The 17306-nt window shown below is 53.3% G+C and overlaps 5 protein-coding genes across 5 annotated transcripts; 1 reads left to right on the forward strand and 4 right to left on the reverse strand.

Moving 5' to 3' along the window:
• Positions 1 to 385: 385 nt before the first annotated feature.
• On the forward strand, positions 386 to 2003 carry P168DRAFT_320144 (uncharacterized protein; the record flags this gene model as incomplete). Its single annotated transcript, XM_024840343.1, has 6 exons — positions 386 to 432; positions 481 to 695; positions 761 to 1365; positions 1441 to 1614; positions 1687 to 1920; positions 1971 to 2003. 6 exons carry the CDS (start codon positions 386 to 388, stop codon positions 2001 to 2003), a joined length of 1308 nt encoding a protein of 435 aa, XP_024691178.1.
• On the reverse strand, positions 1817 to 3148 carry P168DRAFT_186637 (uncharacterized protein). The gene has a single exon (XM_024832984.1). The coding sequence runs from the start codon at positions 2952 to 2954 to the stop codon at positions 2208 to 2210; it is 747 nt and encodes a 248-aa protein (XP_024691179.1). The 5' UTR covers positions 2955 to 3148; the 3' UTR covers positions 1817 to 2207.
• Positions 3149 to 5002: 1854 nt separating this feature from the next.
• Positions 5003 to 6288, reverse strand: P168DRAFT_283352 (AHA1 family protein; the record flags this gene model as incomplete). Its single annotated transcript, XM_024836042.1, has 3 exons — positions 5003 to 5833; positions 5923 to 6005; positions 6066 to 6288. 3 exons carry the CDS (start codon positions 6286 to 6288, stop codon positions 5003 to 5005), a joined length of 1137 nt encoding a protein of 378 aa, XP_024691180.1.
• A 400-nt stretch (positions 6289 to 6688) lies between these two features.
• Positions 6689 to 11441, reverse strand: P168DRAFT_186686 (uncharacterized protein). The gene is made up of 3 exons (XM_024832986.1): positions 11330 to 11441; positions 10720 to 11162; positions 6689 to 10633 (listed from the first exon to the last, which is right to left on the reverse strand). The coding sequence occupies exons 1-3, from the start codon at positions 11335 to 11337 to the stop codon at positions 7089 to 7091; spliced, it is 3996 nt and encodes a 1331-aa protein (XP_024691181.1). The 5' UTR covers positions 11338 to 11441; the 3' UTR covers positions 6689 to 7088.
• Positions 11442 to 14137: 2696 nt separating this feature from the next.
• On the reverse strand, positions 14138 to 17253 carry P168DRAFT_311930 (H(+)-transporting V0 sector ATPase subunit a). The gene is made up of 4 exons (XM_024839535.1): positions 16937 to 17253; positions 16745 to 16823; positions 15219 to 16678; positions 14138 to 15160 (listed from the first exon to the last, which is right to left on the reverse strand). Exons 1-4 carry the CDS (start codon positions 17060 to 17062, stop codon positions 14270 to 14272), a joined length of 2556 nt encoding a protein of 851 aa, XP_024691182.1. The 5' UTR covers positions 17063 to 17253; the 3' UTR covers positions 14138 to 14269.
• Positions 17254 to 17306: the final 53 nt, after the last annotated feature.

Here is a 17306-nt window from a genome sequence, read left to right on the forward strand (position 1 = left end):
CAGCTGAACATGTCATCTGTTCGCCTCCTTGGCTGGGTGACGCCATTCCCAAGAACCAGCACCATGGGCTTGCCATCGTGGAGCCTAAATGGCTTAAAGAACACCCGGAAGCGACTCAAATTTACCGACTCCGCGAGGCATCCATCAATATTGCAACAATGCCATGTTGTTGAAGCAAGGTGGACTAGGTCAGTGGCAACTTATCTCTGCCATGGTATCGGAGATCATTGACCCGGATTCAGTGGTGGAAGTAACCCTCCTGGTGTTCATTTCGACCATGTTCTCAGCACCGATGCAGAGATTTGCGATCGTATCAAAAAGGTATGGAGGTTTTGTTGGAGATGTCCATCCTCTTACAAGAGATTGACAGCCGCTCGTGTCGACAATGCCAACCACCTCGGACAGCCATTGGAGCTGGGGGTTCCGTCTAATGTGAGTGCAATGGAAAGATCATACGGGACTCAACTGAAATACGTGCAGAATCTCGCTACGGGACGACACGTACTTGGCTGCAGACCGGCCATTTGACCTCTCATCATCCTTCGACCTCTGTAACTTCTCCATGTCGAAGTCCACTCTAGTAGCCGTGCTTCGCCATTTAAACCTCGAACCGGAGTTCATTGAGACCGTTACGTCCTTGGGAGACGACTCGAAGGTTTCATTCTCCCTAGAAGACCTGGATTCTCGAAGTCTGAGTCTGTTGCCCTTGCCTCGCCTTCATCGCGCTGCATCTGACATGCCCCCAAATGCTTTTCAACAGGTTACATTATGCGGACAGAACGAGCGCTGCCATCAGACTTGATCCTCGCCGTAAGGTCCACAGCTGATAATCATCACTCATTCACGACTGGATTTCTCCATGGCTGTACGGAAAATGAAGCCCAACATATCGTAGGATGGCTGAAGCAGGCCTCTCAAGCCTTGCAGGAACCCACCCTTATGGCCTTTCTTCTGGCTGAGATCCAATATGAGCGCCATACCCACATCACCCAAGAATACTGGCGCCGATACGACGACCTCTTCTTCGAACTCCAAGAAAAAGCTAGAGTGATAACCAAACTCTCCCCTTTCACGGAGGACAGGACCCGCGATCTGCCCGAGATAGCTGACTGGTTGAGCACCATTTTCGCCATGCACAGCAAGCACGGCCGTATGTATCGTCATTTCTGTACTTTCCAAGCAAACATCGACTTGCTGCAAGACCTCGCGGAACAGTCGTTGCAGAGACAAACAACTCCACTTAGTCCCCGATTCCAGACAGCAACCTCAATCACCCACCGGTTGCAGCAAATAGCTACTGGATACAAGGACCTGGAACAGCAAACATTGCTCCTCAAGGAAGGCGCCAGTCTCTTACTGACTACAGTGAGTCCCATTCCCCTCAGACAAGCCCATACCGCCAATCCATGTTGGAGTCGGTATTGACAACACAATCATAAGTTGTGGAGCTTGATCGCCCAAAGCGACAGCAAAAGATCCCAGAAGGCAAATATCATCAACCAGGAGATTGCCACTTCGAGTCGCGTCATCGCCAAAGCAAGTGGGAACGATAGCTCGGCGATGAAAGCGCTCGCTGTCCTCACCATGGTGTTCTTGCCTGGAACTACACTGGCAGTAAATCTCTTCCAATCCAACCACCCCATAACCCACTTGCGCTTAAGTAGGAAAATAACCAGTATCCACTAGACCGTCTTCGCCCTTCCTGCATTTGACTGGGAGTCTCATAGTTTCTGGCCCACGGCCCGATCGAGTATCTGGATCTTCTGTGCCCTCTCAGCCATCTTGACGCTCCTGGTGCTCTACACTTGGCGGTACTGGTTCCTCGGTACGATTTGGGAGAAAGACGCGGCTAACGGCACTAACGTGTCGTACCGGGGACTGGATGGACTCCTGCTCCGGCGCCATGACCGGCAGAAATTGGTGAGCCCGGAGGGCAGAAGTCAATATGCCGAGCAGGACAGAGGGTCTAGACCGGATATGGGGATAAGAAGGTCGTCTTCTAGAATTGTTGCCCAGTCTAGGATGGGGCAGCGCGCGTCGGTACCGGTTCGGTAACGATTATTGTGTGGCAGCTAAACCACCGGGATCATTGCGGAGAAGAGTAGCATTGGCCATGAACGGGGCGCAGAATGCATCCTGAAGTAGATTGTAGGCGAAAGATGTCATACTCGACTACCACTTTCGATATGTGGTAGAACAATACAAAGTCACTTGCTGCACTGGACATCCGCCGTGTCTCCTCCCTGGCCATTCAATAGGTGCATAAGCTTTCTTGAGAGCTCACTCGCTCCCAACCGCTGACTGCCAATGGGTACAAGCATGTCGCTCTTGATGACGCTCAATAAGATCACAAACGCAGGGCTCAATCTCTCGTCCTGCTCGAGCCTCTTTATCGACGACATAACAGAAGATCTAACTTCAGCACCAGCATACCGCTCGTCTTCAGTATAGAGGGTAAAGAAATAATCGTCCTGGACCCTTTCTCCGAGTAGAGGGTCTGGTGCGATTCGCTCGTCGGCGAAACTTTCGAGTCCGCTCGGCCCTTCAAGCCACCAGATAATCATCTCAAGAAAAAGTCCACCCAGCGACCAGATATCGTACAACGGTCCAATCGCAGTTTGAAGGTGGCATTCTGGTCCTTGATACGTGCCGGTTTCCGACGGAACAGTATATTGGCTTTCGTCTTGAAATAATTGCGCCATGGCCATACTAGCGATCTGGAGTCTACAACTCGCGATACTAGCTGGATGGTCGCAAGGGGCTTTCGAACCTTTCATGACAAGTATGTTAGCCGGCCGGAGATCACCGTGTCGGCACTGCGTGCGTGATCGACATCCATTGCTTTCGGGTATGCGGTGAATCGTTGCAAGTCCATTTAAAAGGCCAATGAACTGTTGAAGAGTCCAGAGGCCAAGCTCACATCGTTGATTGGGCGGTATTGCCCGCATCATCATCTCGGAGAGATCGCATTCAGCCCATGGAAATATAATACCGCGGGTGTACTGGTTTGAAAATGCCACGAGAAGCTTTACGATATTGCGGCTGGAAACTTGGTTGAGAAGCTGAAGGATGTGAACTTCATGCTGAAATCTTATACTTGCTTTGGTTTTGAACAGTTTGAGAGCTAGAACGGGAGTCGCAGCAACCTGGGAAATGAGGTTTGTTTAATAGTAGTACCAATGAGAAAGGGACAAGGCATTTCATACATCATCGCCATTGAAAATTCCGAGGTGCGAAGGGTGGATTTGAACTTGACGGAGGGTTCGATTGTCTGATTCCTTGCTTACAGGAGTAGCAGATATGAACGGTAGAGGCACAGAGGGATGAATGCTGATGGATTGACCTTCAGTCTGAAAAACTGGCGCAAGGAAGATCCACTGGTCGCGCAGAATCCTGGCCTCGCATTCCGTGCCCCAGCCGAAGCTAGCTCTTTCATTTAACGGTAGGCTCGTATCATCGAGATGATGCGACCTGAGAGAGAAGACTCGATGGGCCTGGCCGATCCAGACCAGGAGGGCGAAAAGCCTGGGTGCTGTTTGAACGATGGTCGCAGTCAGTCTTTCGTGAGACTCGGAGGACTGTTTGTCTAACTCTTGGAGTATGCCATGCACGGTCCCAGGCTCGATAAGCGCGTTGAGCTCACCAATGGGAACAAAGAATGCTGCTGTATTGAGTGGAGAAGATACTTGTGCAGATTGAAGGCGTTGACGGAGCTGTTCACCCTGAGGAGTGGGGGGGGTTCCGCTTTGGGTTCTGCGCCACGTCTTCAGCATGGACAGCGGATTGCGCATAGTCGGAGCAATATTTCACGTGGTGTTCAACTGAGTCGTGGGCGTTACATGATGTTTCAAAATGGAGGATGCGTTTTAGCTAATGTATATGGTATGTCGGGGCTCGGTTTGAGACTCGAAATCGCTACAGGGAGCGGAAAAAGGATGTTCCAGAGAGATTCCCAGCTGGAAAACAAAGTAATAAATAATGACTGGTAAAAATTTAATATCCTTTTCTACATGGATATAAGACAATCTCGATATTTTCGGGGCGGGTTGGGGGATTCTAGGTGTGGGGTGCCTCCAATCCGGCTGGGATTTGGGGGCTAGCTTCAGGATCTGCCCTGAACCAGAGCGAGTTCTGGGGGTCTTCCCAGGAATATAACATCAGGGTAGATATTCAATATTTTTAGAGGTAGTTTGTATTATGCACGATTTGAATAATCACGATTCTGAACTTTAGGTTAAGGATACAACACCGTGGTAGCTGGTAGAGACCCAAGGCTCATCACCTGTGGAGCTAGCAATAACGACTATTTAGAAAGAATATGATCCAATGGTATACGGACTATAGAAAAGCTTGCAGTGTGATTGAAATACAAGATGATAAAACAGTGGGAAAAGAACTCGGTAGGTCAGTTAACTGTTTGGCTGGTTGCCAGGCAGTACTTTACAAGTAGCCTAGCCTAGTTGGCAACGGACGGACTGACTTAACGGTAACTCATGTGAGTGCAAGAAGAAACATACATATGGTTGCCAACGAGATACTTCACATTCTCCCAACCCAATCTAAGCAGTCAGAGTATATTTATTGTTGGCGATTATCAGTCTATCGTGCAATCGTTGAAACCATGCCCTCGTAAACATTAAAGGGAAGGTAAAAGGGAAAAAAGGATGAACATCAGATACATGAAGTACATAAACCAAGAGGTGTTTGTTTAGAGTTGAGTTTGGGTGGGTGGGTTGGTTTGGTTGAATGAAAGGCCGAGGGATGGATATGAAAGAATGCCCGTCATAGAAACAAGAAGAGATCTACTCTAACCGAACGCATGGACATCCGCACTCCTGCAGGACGCGTGGAAAGGCAGATCCCCATCCACGCTCCTGACTTGTTGATATCACCCCAACGGTCCTGGTGCTCGTCCTTGTCCTTCCTCCAAAATGGCTGGCCGATGGGTATGGGTGGGTCATGACGAGTTGTTGATTACGGCTTCCACAGATTCGTAAAGCGATCAGAGGAGAGTGCCAAACCTATGCCAAGAGAAGCAACGGCGAACGAGATCAGCAATGGTTTCCAAGAGGATGAAGACAAAGGCGATCTGCCACGATAACTGGTAAGGAAGGTAGGCAATATGGGATAGATGATGACAATGGAAGAAAAACGGGAAAGGGGAGTAAACATACCCGAACGTCTGCTTCAAGCTACGGACATAGTACATGTCCCAGTTCTGTTTGGTAACGTCCTCCTGTCCAACGGGCACACCGGACCAGGTCACGCGCATCTGGGTGACGCCGTCCACGTCGTTCTGGTCGAAGTGGATCTCCTGGGTGCTGAAGTGACCCTCGGGCCACTGGGCCAGGCGCCACTTCTGCACGACGAGGGAGGGCTTGTCGAGCTTGACGTATTCGCCGACAACGTTGCCATCGAAGATGGAGAACTTTCCACCGACGTGGGCGCCCTCGAACTGACGGGGCGGCCCACGGGTGAACGCGGCAATACGCTGCGGGTCCGTGAAGGTGATGTACAGTTCCTCGGCGGTCGTGCGCATCTCATCCGAGGCCGTCACCGTCGTGGTGTTGACGGCAACTTTGGTGCCGGTCGTGGTGGTGGTCGTCGTCTTGGGAGCAGCCTCCTTCTTGGCGGTCTGGGGGTGGACGGCTGCGGGCGTGAACCCCTTGGAGGGGTCGACGCCAGGGGCGTGCTGCAGGTCCTTGCCATGCTCCTTGACCAGAGCGGGAGCGAGCTTCACGAGCTCCTGACGGATCCGGGGAACCAGCTTGGAGCGCACCAGATCCTTCACGGGCTGCTTGGCGAGCGAATCGGCGTAATTCTCGATCTCAAACTATTCACGAGAAGAAAAAAAACCCCGAGTCAGTTCCGCTAGAACCCTCTGAAATACAATGGGCGGATCACCGTTCATAGGAGACATACAACATACTCATCTTCTTCCGTGTCGTGGGCCACCTCGGGAATAGTGATGGTCCCGCTGACCAGCTCCTCGTCCTTGGTCTTACCTGTCGAGGTCTTAGTGGGATGCAACCCGGACGGAACAGAGAATCTAGCCGTTCACGAACCTTCGTACTCTAGTTGAAGTTTCACATCGAACAGGGTGATGACCTTGTTCTTGCGCTGGCTGACGTCTACGTCGCCATCCATGGTCAGGAGGTTGGAGAGCTTGGCAGAGACACCATTATCCTCTGCGGCGATGGTCAGGAGATTCTCCTTCAGATAAGTCTTGGCCCATTCGGAGGCATCCTTATTGACCCAGTGCCAGTTGTTGGGATTGTGCAGAACCATGATGACGTTGGGGGGGAGCTTTAAAAGAGGAGATTTGGTTTGGTTTGTTTCTTTTTAATTCTGAAAACTACAGGCTCCTGATGGGAAAGATAAGTTGGAGCAGACAGGACAAGGTAAGCTCTCTAATTGAGCGACGATCACTAAGTTCTGTTGTGGGCAAGACACTAATTAGCGATTTGTTCCACCATGCAATGACACAAGTTGACAAAGAAAGAATCAAGAAGTGCAAGGACTTCCTCAGGATCACAGTTGCGTATACCGGATCGCAGCTACTCAGCATGGCTGAAGGATTGTAAACAATCCAGCAACGTCTGACTGGTGCCAGCTATGAGATCTCATCATTGAGGATTCAGCCATCCCACCGCGGGGTGAGATGAAGGCTGAGGGGAGAAGGAAGAAGGAACATTCAACACTTACAGTTCACTAAAGGAGAAAAATCGGATAGAGGGAGAAAAGGAGTACAACAGGACAGAATCAATCCTGAGAGTAGCGGGAGAAGATGAAGTCAGAAAAGGAGAAGGAGAAGGAGGGAAAGAGTGTTAAATAAGGCGACGTCGAAGAAGCGAGAAAAATCGGCGGACGCGGAACCGAAACTGCTAGAATGCGTCACGTGAATGCTTAGTTATCATATCAAACTAGGTGCCTCAGGCAACTTTTCCATATCGCGAATTCATAACTGTAGCGAACGTAATGGGTATCTTCCGCTGATGGCAAAATAAAGAAGACAGGAGCAGGAAAGACAGAAAAATAAACAAAGCAAATCAAAGTCAAAATCCCTCCACATCCAATCCTTTTGTAGATTAAGTCTGCTCCAACTGTTCCAAGTCCTCCCAGCCATCCTCCGCCTCAAGCTGCCCCCGTACCCGCTGACGGAGTGCCTGGATGGGACTGCCGAGAGCCTCCGTCCACTGTCCCTCAACCGTAGCCACCTTATCCTTCAGATCGTTGGTGAGCATGCGCTCTTCATTAGCACGGGACTCGTGCATCTCGCGACGCACACTGTCCTCGGCCTCACCCTGGCGGATGCGCTCCGCCTCCATCAGCTTGCAGTGGGCGCGCATGACAGCCGACTTGACCTCGTGCAGCAGACAGAAGAGATTGATCTGCGACTCGATGTACTGGTAGCTGGACTTCTCGGCGTGCGACAGCAGCGAGTGGAGGTACTGTAGTGGGTGGCGGTGGTAGCTGGGGTTCTCCTCGTACTCGTTGGCCGGGATCTGGATCTGGAAGCCGTCCAGCCGGTCGGGAATCTGCTGCACCAGTGCCACAAGGGAGGGGGCGATGTCCCAGAAGGCGGACAGCTGCATCTCCACGCCCCGGACGACGTTCTCCTCGATCACGGCGTGGAAGGACTCGAGGCGGGCGAGTGCGCTGGCCTCGTAGTTCGTCCGACGGTCGAGGCCGTCTTTGATGAAGAACGCATGCGTCTCGCCCACCTTGTCGTCGTGCTTCTTCTGTTGGTACGGGAGCACTACTACCGCTTTGTACTTCTCGTCGCGGTCGCTGACCAGGTCGTACGTCTCGCGGTGGAGCTGCTCGCGCGCCTCGAACAGCCATTTCAGCTGCGTGAGCTTCTCCAGGAGCTCGGGCTTCTCGTCGCCCTCGGCCTGCGTCTGATCGGGGGTCTCGTGCTGCGCGTCGTCGAAGAGCTTGCTCTGGAGCTCGTCGATGCAAGCGGTCGCCTTCTGGATGCGGTCCTTCAGCACCTGGTGGTTGGGCTCCATGACCGACTCCTGGTAGCAGTCGAGCTCCCGCTGGGCTAGCGCTCTCTCGAGGTGGTGCTCTTCCACAGTAAGGGCCGCCTCCGCCTCGGCGGCTTCCGCGAACGTCAGGCTGCCCTGCTGGATCTGGCTCTGGATGTTCGCTTTGAACTGTCGACGGCCTTCCTGGACGCGCTGCCGGTGGTCTTGCCGCAAAGTCTCCACTTCGGCCTGGTGGCGCTGCCGCGTTGCTTTGATGTCTGTCAGCTCGCTGACGGACCGCACCAGTGTTCGGTAGTTCACCAGCTCGGGGTGGCTGTTATTGACGGCTGGGTGGTGTCGGGGATACGGCGGTGGCAGCGTAATGAGCCGGGACACGTCCATCTTCGGTGTCTCGTTGAGGTAGGCCCCGTGGCCCACCGTGCTGGAATAGTCCGACGCCGCACGCTCCTCGTGCCATCCGACCTTCTCCGGCGGATACTCGTCCGGGCCGTACGAGGCGTACGGCTCCGCCGCATCCAAGGTCGCGCCTACGTGTCTGGAGTCGACCAACCCTCCCCCTGCTCCTCCTTGAGCCCACTGCAGAGCCTCACGGGGCAGACCCATGTACTTGGACTCTCGCTTCGACCGTTGGACCCTCCGATCGCCGCCTTCGCTGCTGGAATGGGATTCCCACCACCGGCTAGGAGCGCGGCCTCTCGAGCTCATCTCATCGTTGCTCATGCCAAGACTGGCAATCGGGGACAGACAGGGCTGGTAATTGTTCCACCAGGCGGACTCGGGCCGCGACTGGGGAATGTCAAGCCGGGGCGCTCCCCGTGAAGGCCGCCGTGATAGCGGCGGTGGCGGCATGACCGGGGCGGGGGGCGGGGCCGGCTTCGGCTTCGGCTTCGGAGGCAACACAAATAGCTTCTGGCGGACTTCTTCGACGTTGAACGCACCGGTGTCCCAGGCCTTCGTGTACCGCTCGCGGCGAATCTGCGACTCTGCAATCATGTAATCGGCGACTATTTTCAAAGCCTCCGCCTCGTCCGACGCGGCCGCTTCCTTCTCGACGAACTCTTTGTGTCTTTGCATGGCGTTCTGGACGAAAGTCAGGTCGCGATTGACAACCGCGTCAAGCGACGAGCTTTGGGACGGGGCTCGGCGCGGGGACAGCGGCGGAACCGAGGACGCCGCCTCGTTGGGTAAGTGCAGCAGATGCGATACCGGTCGTTCTTCGCGGGATCCAGAACGGGACGGAGTGCCCATCTCTTGTCCGGAGTGGAGAGGAGGGGTAGGGAGCGCTTTCGGGGGCAGGGCTTGGGAGGTCGGCTTCGCGACTGAGGATGAGGATGTCTCGTCGGGCGAGAACGGAGGTGTTTGAGCATATGTTCGCGACGGGCCTAGCGGGCTTGGCTCCGCTCGGGGTGTCGAGTAGGCGGAGCGGTTTGAGAACAGTCCCGTGGACGAGGCACGAGAGCGCGACGTCGACGGGAGCTGCCCGTCCGAAGTGGCGCTGGTGGTGCTGCGCGGAGTAGTGAACTTGGATGGTCCTTGGCTTCGAGAGTGTGGTGGGGTACTTTGCTGGTCATCCAGGACCAAATCTGAGGGCTTCACCTGGTCCAACGCATCGGCCCAGGGATTGCTATTGCTCTGGGCCGAGACCGCGCTAAAATCGTCAATAACCTGGCCCTGTCGATTGCGGCGCTCAATCCGCCGTTCTCGGATCCCCTTGGCGCTGGGGTCGCGAATGGCTGGACACCGAAACAGCCCACTATTCGCCTGCGACGGGTCGTTGGATCCAGCGGTGCTCGGTCCGGCAGGAGACCTCAATAAATCGGTTGTGTTGACGTTGAGAGGCGCTTTGCCTCTGTTTCTGGATTGGTTGCGCCCCTCGTCCACCCAATCCGCTGGCGTGGGGGGGACGCTACCGAGAGTAGTCCCCAGGACGGGGGGTGGTCGTCTGGCTGTCCTGTTAGAATGCGGTGAGTTCCGCAACGATGAATGGTCATGCAGACCATTAACACTCTGCGACCTGGAGGTCGGCGGAGGACCGGGCGGAGGCGGAGGGAGCGGCATCCCGGGCGCCCAGCCAGATCCTTCGGGCGGTGATCCACTACGAGACTGGCTGGCCGCCCGTGAGGAACCAGCGCTGCTCACCACTGGCCCAGCGGAGACCGCCCTCCTCGACGCCGGTGGGCGGGAGAGATCCTCAAAGAGAGAGGAATTATCATGGCCATATCCATTTGCCTGCGGCGACATATGCTGACCCGGAGACACCACGACATATGGCCGAGAGCTCGTGGCGAAAGACGACTGTTCCGGGTAGGGATCTGGCCGATTCTGCGAGGACGATCTTGAAGACGGGACACCTTGCGGTAAAGGAGGAGGCGGTGGTATATTCATTTGCCTGGCGTGGCTGGCATCTTGCACTATGGATAAGGGGCGCGTCCGGGGCATCGGATGCTGACGATACTCCACTGGGGGCTCCGTGCTCGCGTGTGCTCCTCCGCCGTAGGTGGATCCTGCTCCTGGGGATACCGAACCGCGATTAGAGGCAGCGTATTGTGTGGCATGGTTGCTCTGCGGTTGCTGATGTTGTAGTTGCGCTTGGGGTTGGCTGGGTGGTGAATAAGGCGGGGGAGGTGGAGAGAGAGACATGTCTAACAGAGATGTGGTTAGGATTCGCTCCAACCCCAAACAGACTATTGCACCATATAGACATGTACGCATAGGGATCATGACCAACCTGAATGAGTGCCTGGATGTCGCGGGTGCGAGACGACCCGAAGAGCCTGGTGCTGATACGGAGCCTGTCCCGCACTCACACCGACAGGGCCCCAATCCTGAGGGTTATACGGCATATTGTACTGTCTGGAAGCCATGGAGGAAGATGAACCGACGGGCACCCCGCCGGGCGTCGTCACTGCGGGGGACTGGCTATGGGTGAAGGGACTCGAGAGAGAAGTTGTTGACAGCGGCGTCGATATGTAACCACTGACTCCCACCCCAAGGCCCTGGTACTGATGACCGCTCAATGCCGTGGTCAGAGGCGGCGGCTGTGCGGCATGCTCCCGGCGACTTGGAGAAGGCTGATTGCTGGGACCGTTGCCGGCACGCGGAGTCGGCCAGCCACTGGCAGGATATGTAGCGTGCAGCGACTCGTCGCCAGATGTGCTTGATGGCCACCAGCTATCGACAAAATCCGGGGGTCAGTATTTCCCGACAACTTTCGCCAGACACGAAAAGGTGGTGGAGGTGGAGGTGGAGGAGAGGGGAAGGGAGAGGGAAGGCCAAAGCGTACGAAAAGTAAAAAAGCAAAATAAAATTAAGCAAAGAGACAAGGAGGGTAAGCACACCTATTCATAGTGTTTGCTCCAGATATCAAGAGCCAACCGTGCGTGAAGCCATGGCGGAGGAACGGCGGCGCGCAGGAATGCGATGAGGGAAGGATTGGAAATTAGGGAAGAACAAAGCAAACGGTAGCCAGACGCGAGAGGTTCCCCAACCAACAAGCGCAAGCGATACGGGTTTCTATTCTTTGCGACCGTCGATAGAGTCCAACCAACCGCGGTATGGTCCAAGATGCCCCAAGACAGTCGGTGGCCAGACAGACATCACTGGCGGGGATCCACCGTCTAACTGTGGAGGAAGTAAGTCGGCCGGGCTGGATGGCGATATTGTCGCGAGGCAAGTATATTAGCAAAGCGGGGGGGGGATGGGATAAAAATAACCCAAACACGGGATCGCCACGCTGAATAGAACCAAAAGGAAGGGAAGGAAAAACCCGAAAAGAAAAGAAAAAAAAAAAACAGAGTCTGCAGAGTTTAAGGAGATGCAGCCTTGGAGCTTTCATCACAGACGGCGTGGTCGTGGCGCCTAGATCCGCGCTTTGACGGCTGCTCACAGGTCAACACCCCTGCAGCTTCCACTAATCAAAACTCCCATCACATTTTCCGGCCATTGTTCGTTTCATGCACCTAGTCGGATGGTCAATGAATTGCCAGGTGTTGGCAGGAGGACAGGGGGGTAATGGACGAACTTCGGCGACATGCCTTGGACCATCGGCCGATTGCCTATGAAGGCTACTGCTTCGAAGAGCACCGAGTTACAGAATACGAAGTACAGGGAAGAGAAGTACACAAAATAAAACATTCTATTTTAGGAGATTCACTAAATGAGCGCACCTGCAAGGGCATCGTTGGGTTGTACAACCAAGGTTGCGGAACCCCTAATATGTTGGCATGTACGCCGGACCTAAAAGACTATTCCATGTCAGCACTCAATCCATGAATGAGACAATGTGGTAAATGATATGACAAAAAGCATATCCAGATTTCAGATATATGCCCTGTCACAGGCGGTGGTCATCAATATTAAAGTTATGTTGACCGTCGTGATTAAAAATAGTAAATCATCATTGAAAAGGAGGGAAAGGTGTTGGGGAAGAAAGATAAAGATGGGTTACCCACAGTAGACTAATTATTTTGGTCGAGAAGATGAAGCCGTTCTCTAAGAGTAAAAGATACCTGTAGAAACAGAATTAGCTTTCTGCAACTAGTAGGATCACATATAAATCCATGATGTGTGGGTTGATCAGCATGACGATTCTCGTCTTCGCCAGCTAGGCCGGCTAGGACATATGCTTGTCTTATTGTAACGTCGTATCATCATGTAACCCGTGGGGTGTGAGGCAAGAGTCAAGTACTTACACTTGGATATGGCTTCATCGGTGGTCATAGGCGAGTACGACTAGACAAATGATTACCTACTGATATGAGAGTTAGCAACAGCCAAAAACGGATGTGTACAAGATAACTCTTGAAAAATGCAAGTCAGAAGGCATGAATGGTATTAAATTGATGGTGTCAGCATCGAAAACTCGAATCAGACTCGTCATCTAGGTAATCATCTCGATGCATCGCGGGGTTCAAAGAAGGAGTCAATGTTTACCTGTTGGTTTGTATCTACGAGTGATTGTAACATCCGATCAAAGTCTAAACGCAATCCACGATTAGCATCCAGCCACAGCGGTTGCAAATGATGAAAAGTGCTGAGGATAATGATCTCAGTGGGCGAGGTTTTCTAGGCCTGCCACAAAAAAGGCATATCCGTCATGACCGAACGTTTTTTTAACGCCGTCGGAGCCCAGTGCCGTTTCATCTTCGAAGAATATGATGTGGATGAAGAAAGTCGGAGAATCTTACCATCTGCTAAACTAGTCCAAGGCTTTAAAATTCGTTAGCGTCCAGTTTCTCAACGATCAAACGAAAAATAAATTCAAAATTGAAGCAAGCAAATCAGACAACAGCCAATTTTTATCGTCAGGTACCCGAAGGCGACTCAGTCGGTAATTTCCAGCGTATTTAAATACGAAGGTCATCATGCTAGTGGGGGAGAAAGAAGGAAGTGATAAAAGACAGGACAACGTACACTATGACCATCAGATCAACTCATCGTCTACGATGAAGCTGGAGCTATTCGCAATGAACGCTAAGATTAGTCCTAAGAAACGCATTAGTCAAGAATGCTTCGGCAATCAAATGAGTAGCATAAAAGCCAGCGTTCGCAATAATATCAGACTGACGTGCAATAACAAAAGTTTCATTCCCCTGAAGAGGGTCAAAGACTCTAGTTTGAAATTTGGTTATGGGTATCATCATAAAGGGAGGGTGGGTGGTTGGCGCTGAGCGCTGTGCGAAAAAAAGGAAAATGAAACTCACCCTGTGTGATGCTAAGATCCAAGCATTGTCAGTCAGTCAATAGCTCAGAATAACCAAGCTATCTACAGTGTATAATCAGTCAACCCATAGACATTTCAGGGAGACTCTGGCAAGCTGGATAGCTGTGTCGAAGAAAGTTGTAATGAAGGTTGTGTGAAGAGAAAAAGAAAAGCTCGAGCGAAGAAATATTCACTTTTTTCGCTTTCCGGAGCCATGATTTACCGTGAGCTAGCTGCTTCGGGCTAGTAGTGCCGAGTACTTACGTAATACACTAGGCTCGGCTGTTTAGCTTATTCCTTAGCTTACTGTCGATGCTCTAGCGAGGTAGGGAGTAGATACCAGGACAATGCTTGATTTATAGGGTATTACACTTGGTTACAAGGGCCCTGTGCAGGTAGCGCAGACGTACATATTTACTCTAGACACACAATCGGGGAAGATAATAGAGACAGATCTAGAATCCAATTGAATTTCCCACAGGGAAACAAACTAGCTACAGTACAAGAGAGACGATCCAAGAAGGAAAGACAGACATTCAGTCAGAAAAAGAGATTTAAAAAGAAGGACAGCTCAAGATCACTCGACCGGATCCTCCTCCAGAAGCGTCTTAAAGCTAAACGGAACGAAAGGTATGCCTTCGCCTTGGAAATGCTTGCTCATAGCCTCAACCCAGTGTAGACGGAGCGAGTGTAACATGGCACTAGTACCCTCCATCACGCAGAGAATGGCAATAGTGAGCGTGAACCACATGTAGAAGGTGACGACGATCATGATGACGCGGGTCGTGGACGACTCCTGGTCGAAGGCGCCGCCGATGGTCATGTCCCAGAGGACGATGGAGAGCTGCTGGTGAGCGAGGGAGAGGGCCCAGAGACGGAGGTAGGACGCGGTATGCGAGATGCAGTTGAGGCAGAACTCGATGGTGTGGATGACTTGGTGGATCATGACCTCTGAGAACTCGAACTCCTCGTGCTCTTCTTCGTCCAGGTCCTGCGCGATCATGGCCACATTCTCGCTGTCGCTCGCCATGCTGTCTCGCCCGCCGTTCATGTCGTGGCCGTCGTCTTCGAGTGCGCTGACGCGGGACTGCTCGCCGAGACCGCGGTAGCCGAGGGCGCGCGCGCGGTTGTGCTCCCAGCGGAGGTAGAAGGGCTTGAAGAAGAGCATGAGGGGCACTTGCGCCACGGCGAGAAGAAGCAGTAGGACTTGCACGGTGGCTTGGCCCTTGTAGAGGGGTTCTTCCACGGTGCCGGGGGACAGGAACATGAAGATGAGCATGTTCAGGAGGCCGGGGGGGGACTGGCCGCGGGCGGCCCAGTCAACGCACCACTTGTAGATGATGGTTGTGACGAGATAACCGAAGATGGACTGGAAGAAAATCATGCCCGGGATGAAATTGCCGATAATGTCAACCTTGGACTTGAAATGACGTGCGTTGACATATTGGAGACAGAGCGCGTAGGTCATCTGGGAGACGGTTAGTTTCAATTTCTCAGGAATCACGAACGACGATGGAACAACTCACGTGTGCCCAGCCAAGCACGATACTCATCTTCATCTTCATACTGTTCGAGAACAGCAGGGAGTTCTCAGCCTCGTGCCAGTTCCAATCCAGACCGAACGGGAAGCGATAGCCATCCTTCAGAGAGGCCTCCACCGCCTGTCCGCGCTCAACCTGATCGGGCCACTGCCACTGACTCGTGAAGATGGTGAGGGACTTGGAGAAGATATCGTTGTAAATAAAACCGGTGTACATGGAGAACAAACCCATCATCAGCATGATGTAGCGACCGTAGAACGCCATGTACGTCAGTTCGTCCAGCTTGGTCTTGTGGAGCTTCCGCTCCCAGAAGATCATCGCCGCGGCACACAGCGTCATGAGAAGACCGTGGCCCAGATCACCGAACATGACAGCGAAGAGGAAGGGGAAGGTGACGATAGTGTACAACCCAGGGTTCACCTCGGAGTACTTGGGGATACCGTAGGCGTTGACGATCGTCTGGAAGGCTTCCGTGAACTTGTTGGTCCGCACGTACGTCGGGGGAGTCTTGTTGGTGCGGATCTGGTTGACGATGGTCGGGACACTCAGTCCAGCGCGGTCGTTGACGTCTTGCAGGGTTGACTTGATCAGCGCCAGCGAGTTGGTCGGACACCACGCTTCAGCGATGAGCGTCTTTCTCGCCCGATCGTAGGAGAACCGGTTCAGCGTGTCGTAGACGGACTTCTCCTTCCGGACGATAATCATCCAGGCCGCAAGCGAGCGCGCAATCTGCGAGAGCTCCGCGTCGAGCGTGTTCTTGGTGTTCCGCAGCACATTCCCCACATCGCCCAAGCGCGTGTTCACCTCGTGCATCTGGTCGCGCCGCAGCTCGCTGTTCTCATCGACACTATACAGCGAGGCACCCAGCGACTCAGAGATCTTCCGGATCTTCGCAATGATGCTCTTTCCGTGCGCGAAAATAACGAAGACATTCTTGTGAGATCCCTCATTGGTAGTCGGGTCGATGATCGGCTCGGGGATCTCCGACTGGTTCATGTAAAGGTTACCGCGCAGAGTCCGCCACAGGATCCGCTCGAACGCCGCGATCCGGTCGCGCGGGATAACACCCGAGACAAAGCCAATGTTCATCTCCAAGAACGACTGCTGGGCCTGGCCATCGCCGCGGTTCGGCTGCTGCTCGACGTCCCGCAGCAGCGGCGCCTCGTCATTGTCGAACGACTGCCGGATCTCCTCGGTGTGAGTGTGGGCACGGTCAAAGAACCCGCCCGCTTCCCGCAGCACCCAGCGCCACTCCGTGAGCTCCACCTCGCGCTTCTTCAGCGTCTCGTAGCTATCGTTGAGCGAAGCGATCCGCTGCTCGAGACTGTCGCTGCGTTCGGCGAGCTCGTCGATCTCCGACGCCATGGGTGCCGCCAGAGTATCCGAGAATTCGGACGAAGACCGCATTATGATGGACGCTTTATCCATCTGAGCATGGAAGTAGCCTGTATCACCCAAGTCAGTACAATTTCCCCATATCCTCATCCTCATCACCATAATGAATCACATACGAAGCTGCCGCTCCACATTATCCAATCTCCGAATCTCCTTCGTAAAGGTCCGCTGGAAAGCATTGGTTTCGGGGTTGAGCTAATCATATCAACACAATCAGCAAACATTCATAAGACTCCTTCCCCAAGAACCTCCTCCAAGGTCCCTTCCCCACAAGCCTCCTCTAGAAACGAGAGAGGTGAAGAACTCACATCCCGAAACTGAACCTGACCCAGCTCTCCCAACGCACTAACAACCTCTCTACCGATCTCATTCGCAATATAGAGCTGCGTCAAGCTCATATCCGACGACCGGAAAAAGGTGTCCTTCGGAGCCATGGTGGACGGACGGCTGCCCTGCAGCAGGGATTCGTTTCGTTCGTTTCAAGTTCCGACCACAACCACCGGGGGCGAGATAAGGGTGCGCTTAGCGCTGGATTAATAGAATGATTTGGAATAATCTGTTGCAAGTCTAACGAGAGAAACGCCAATACCACCGGGCGTGGAGAATGTTGGTTTGTGAGTCCTCAAACAGGAGTGTGATGGTGAAGACGGAGCTACGGGATGGGATGCGGGAGCGCCG

This window comes from Aspergillus campestris (assembly GCF_002847485.1).
Source record: "Aspergillus campestris IBT 28561 chromosome Unknown P168scaffold_9, whole genome shotgun sequence".
NCBI classification, from domain to species: domain Eukaryota; kingdom Fungi; phylum Ascomycota; class Eurotiomycetes; order Eurotiales; family Aspergillaceae; genus Aspergillus; species Aspergillus campestris.

What these genes read in the sequence shown, in the direction of transcription:
- P168DRAFT_186637 (XM_024832984.1), bottom strand. Translation starts at nt 2,954, where the DNA reads ATGATGATGCGGGCAATACCGCCCAATCAACGATGTGAGCTTGGCCTC.
- P168DRAFT_186686 (XM_024832986.1), bottom strand. An exon ending in ACATCCAGGCACTCATTCAG is followed by an intron (nt 10,634 to 10,719) that starts GTTGGTCATGAT and finishes CATCTCTGTTAG; the next exon opens with ACATGTCTCTCTCTCCACCT.
- P168DRAFT_311930 (XM_024839535.1), bottom strand. Translation starts at nt 17,062, where the DNA reads ATGGCTCCGAAGGACACCTTTTTCCGGTCGTCGGATATGAGCTTGACG. An exon ending in GTCAGGTTCAGTTTCGGGAT is followed by an intron (nt 16,824 to 16,936) that starts GTGAGTTCTTCA and finishes TGATATGATTAG; the next exon opens with CTCAACCCCGAAACCAATGC. An exon ending in TAATGTGGAGCGGCAGCTTC is followed by an intron (nt 16,679 to 16,744) that starts GTATGTGATTCA and finishes TGGGTGATACAG; the next exon opens with GCTACTTCCATGCTCAGATG.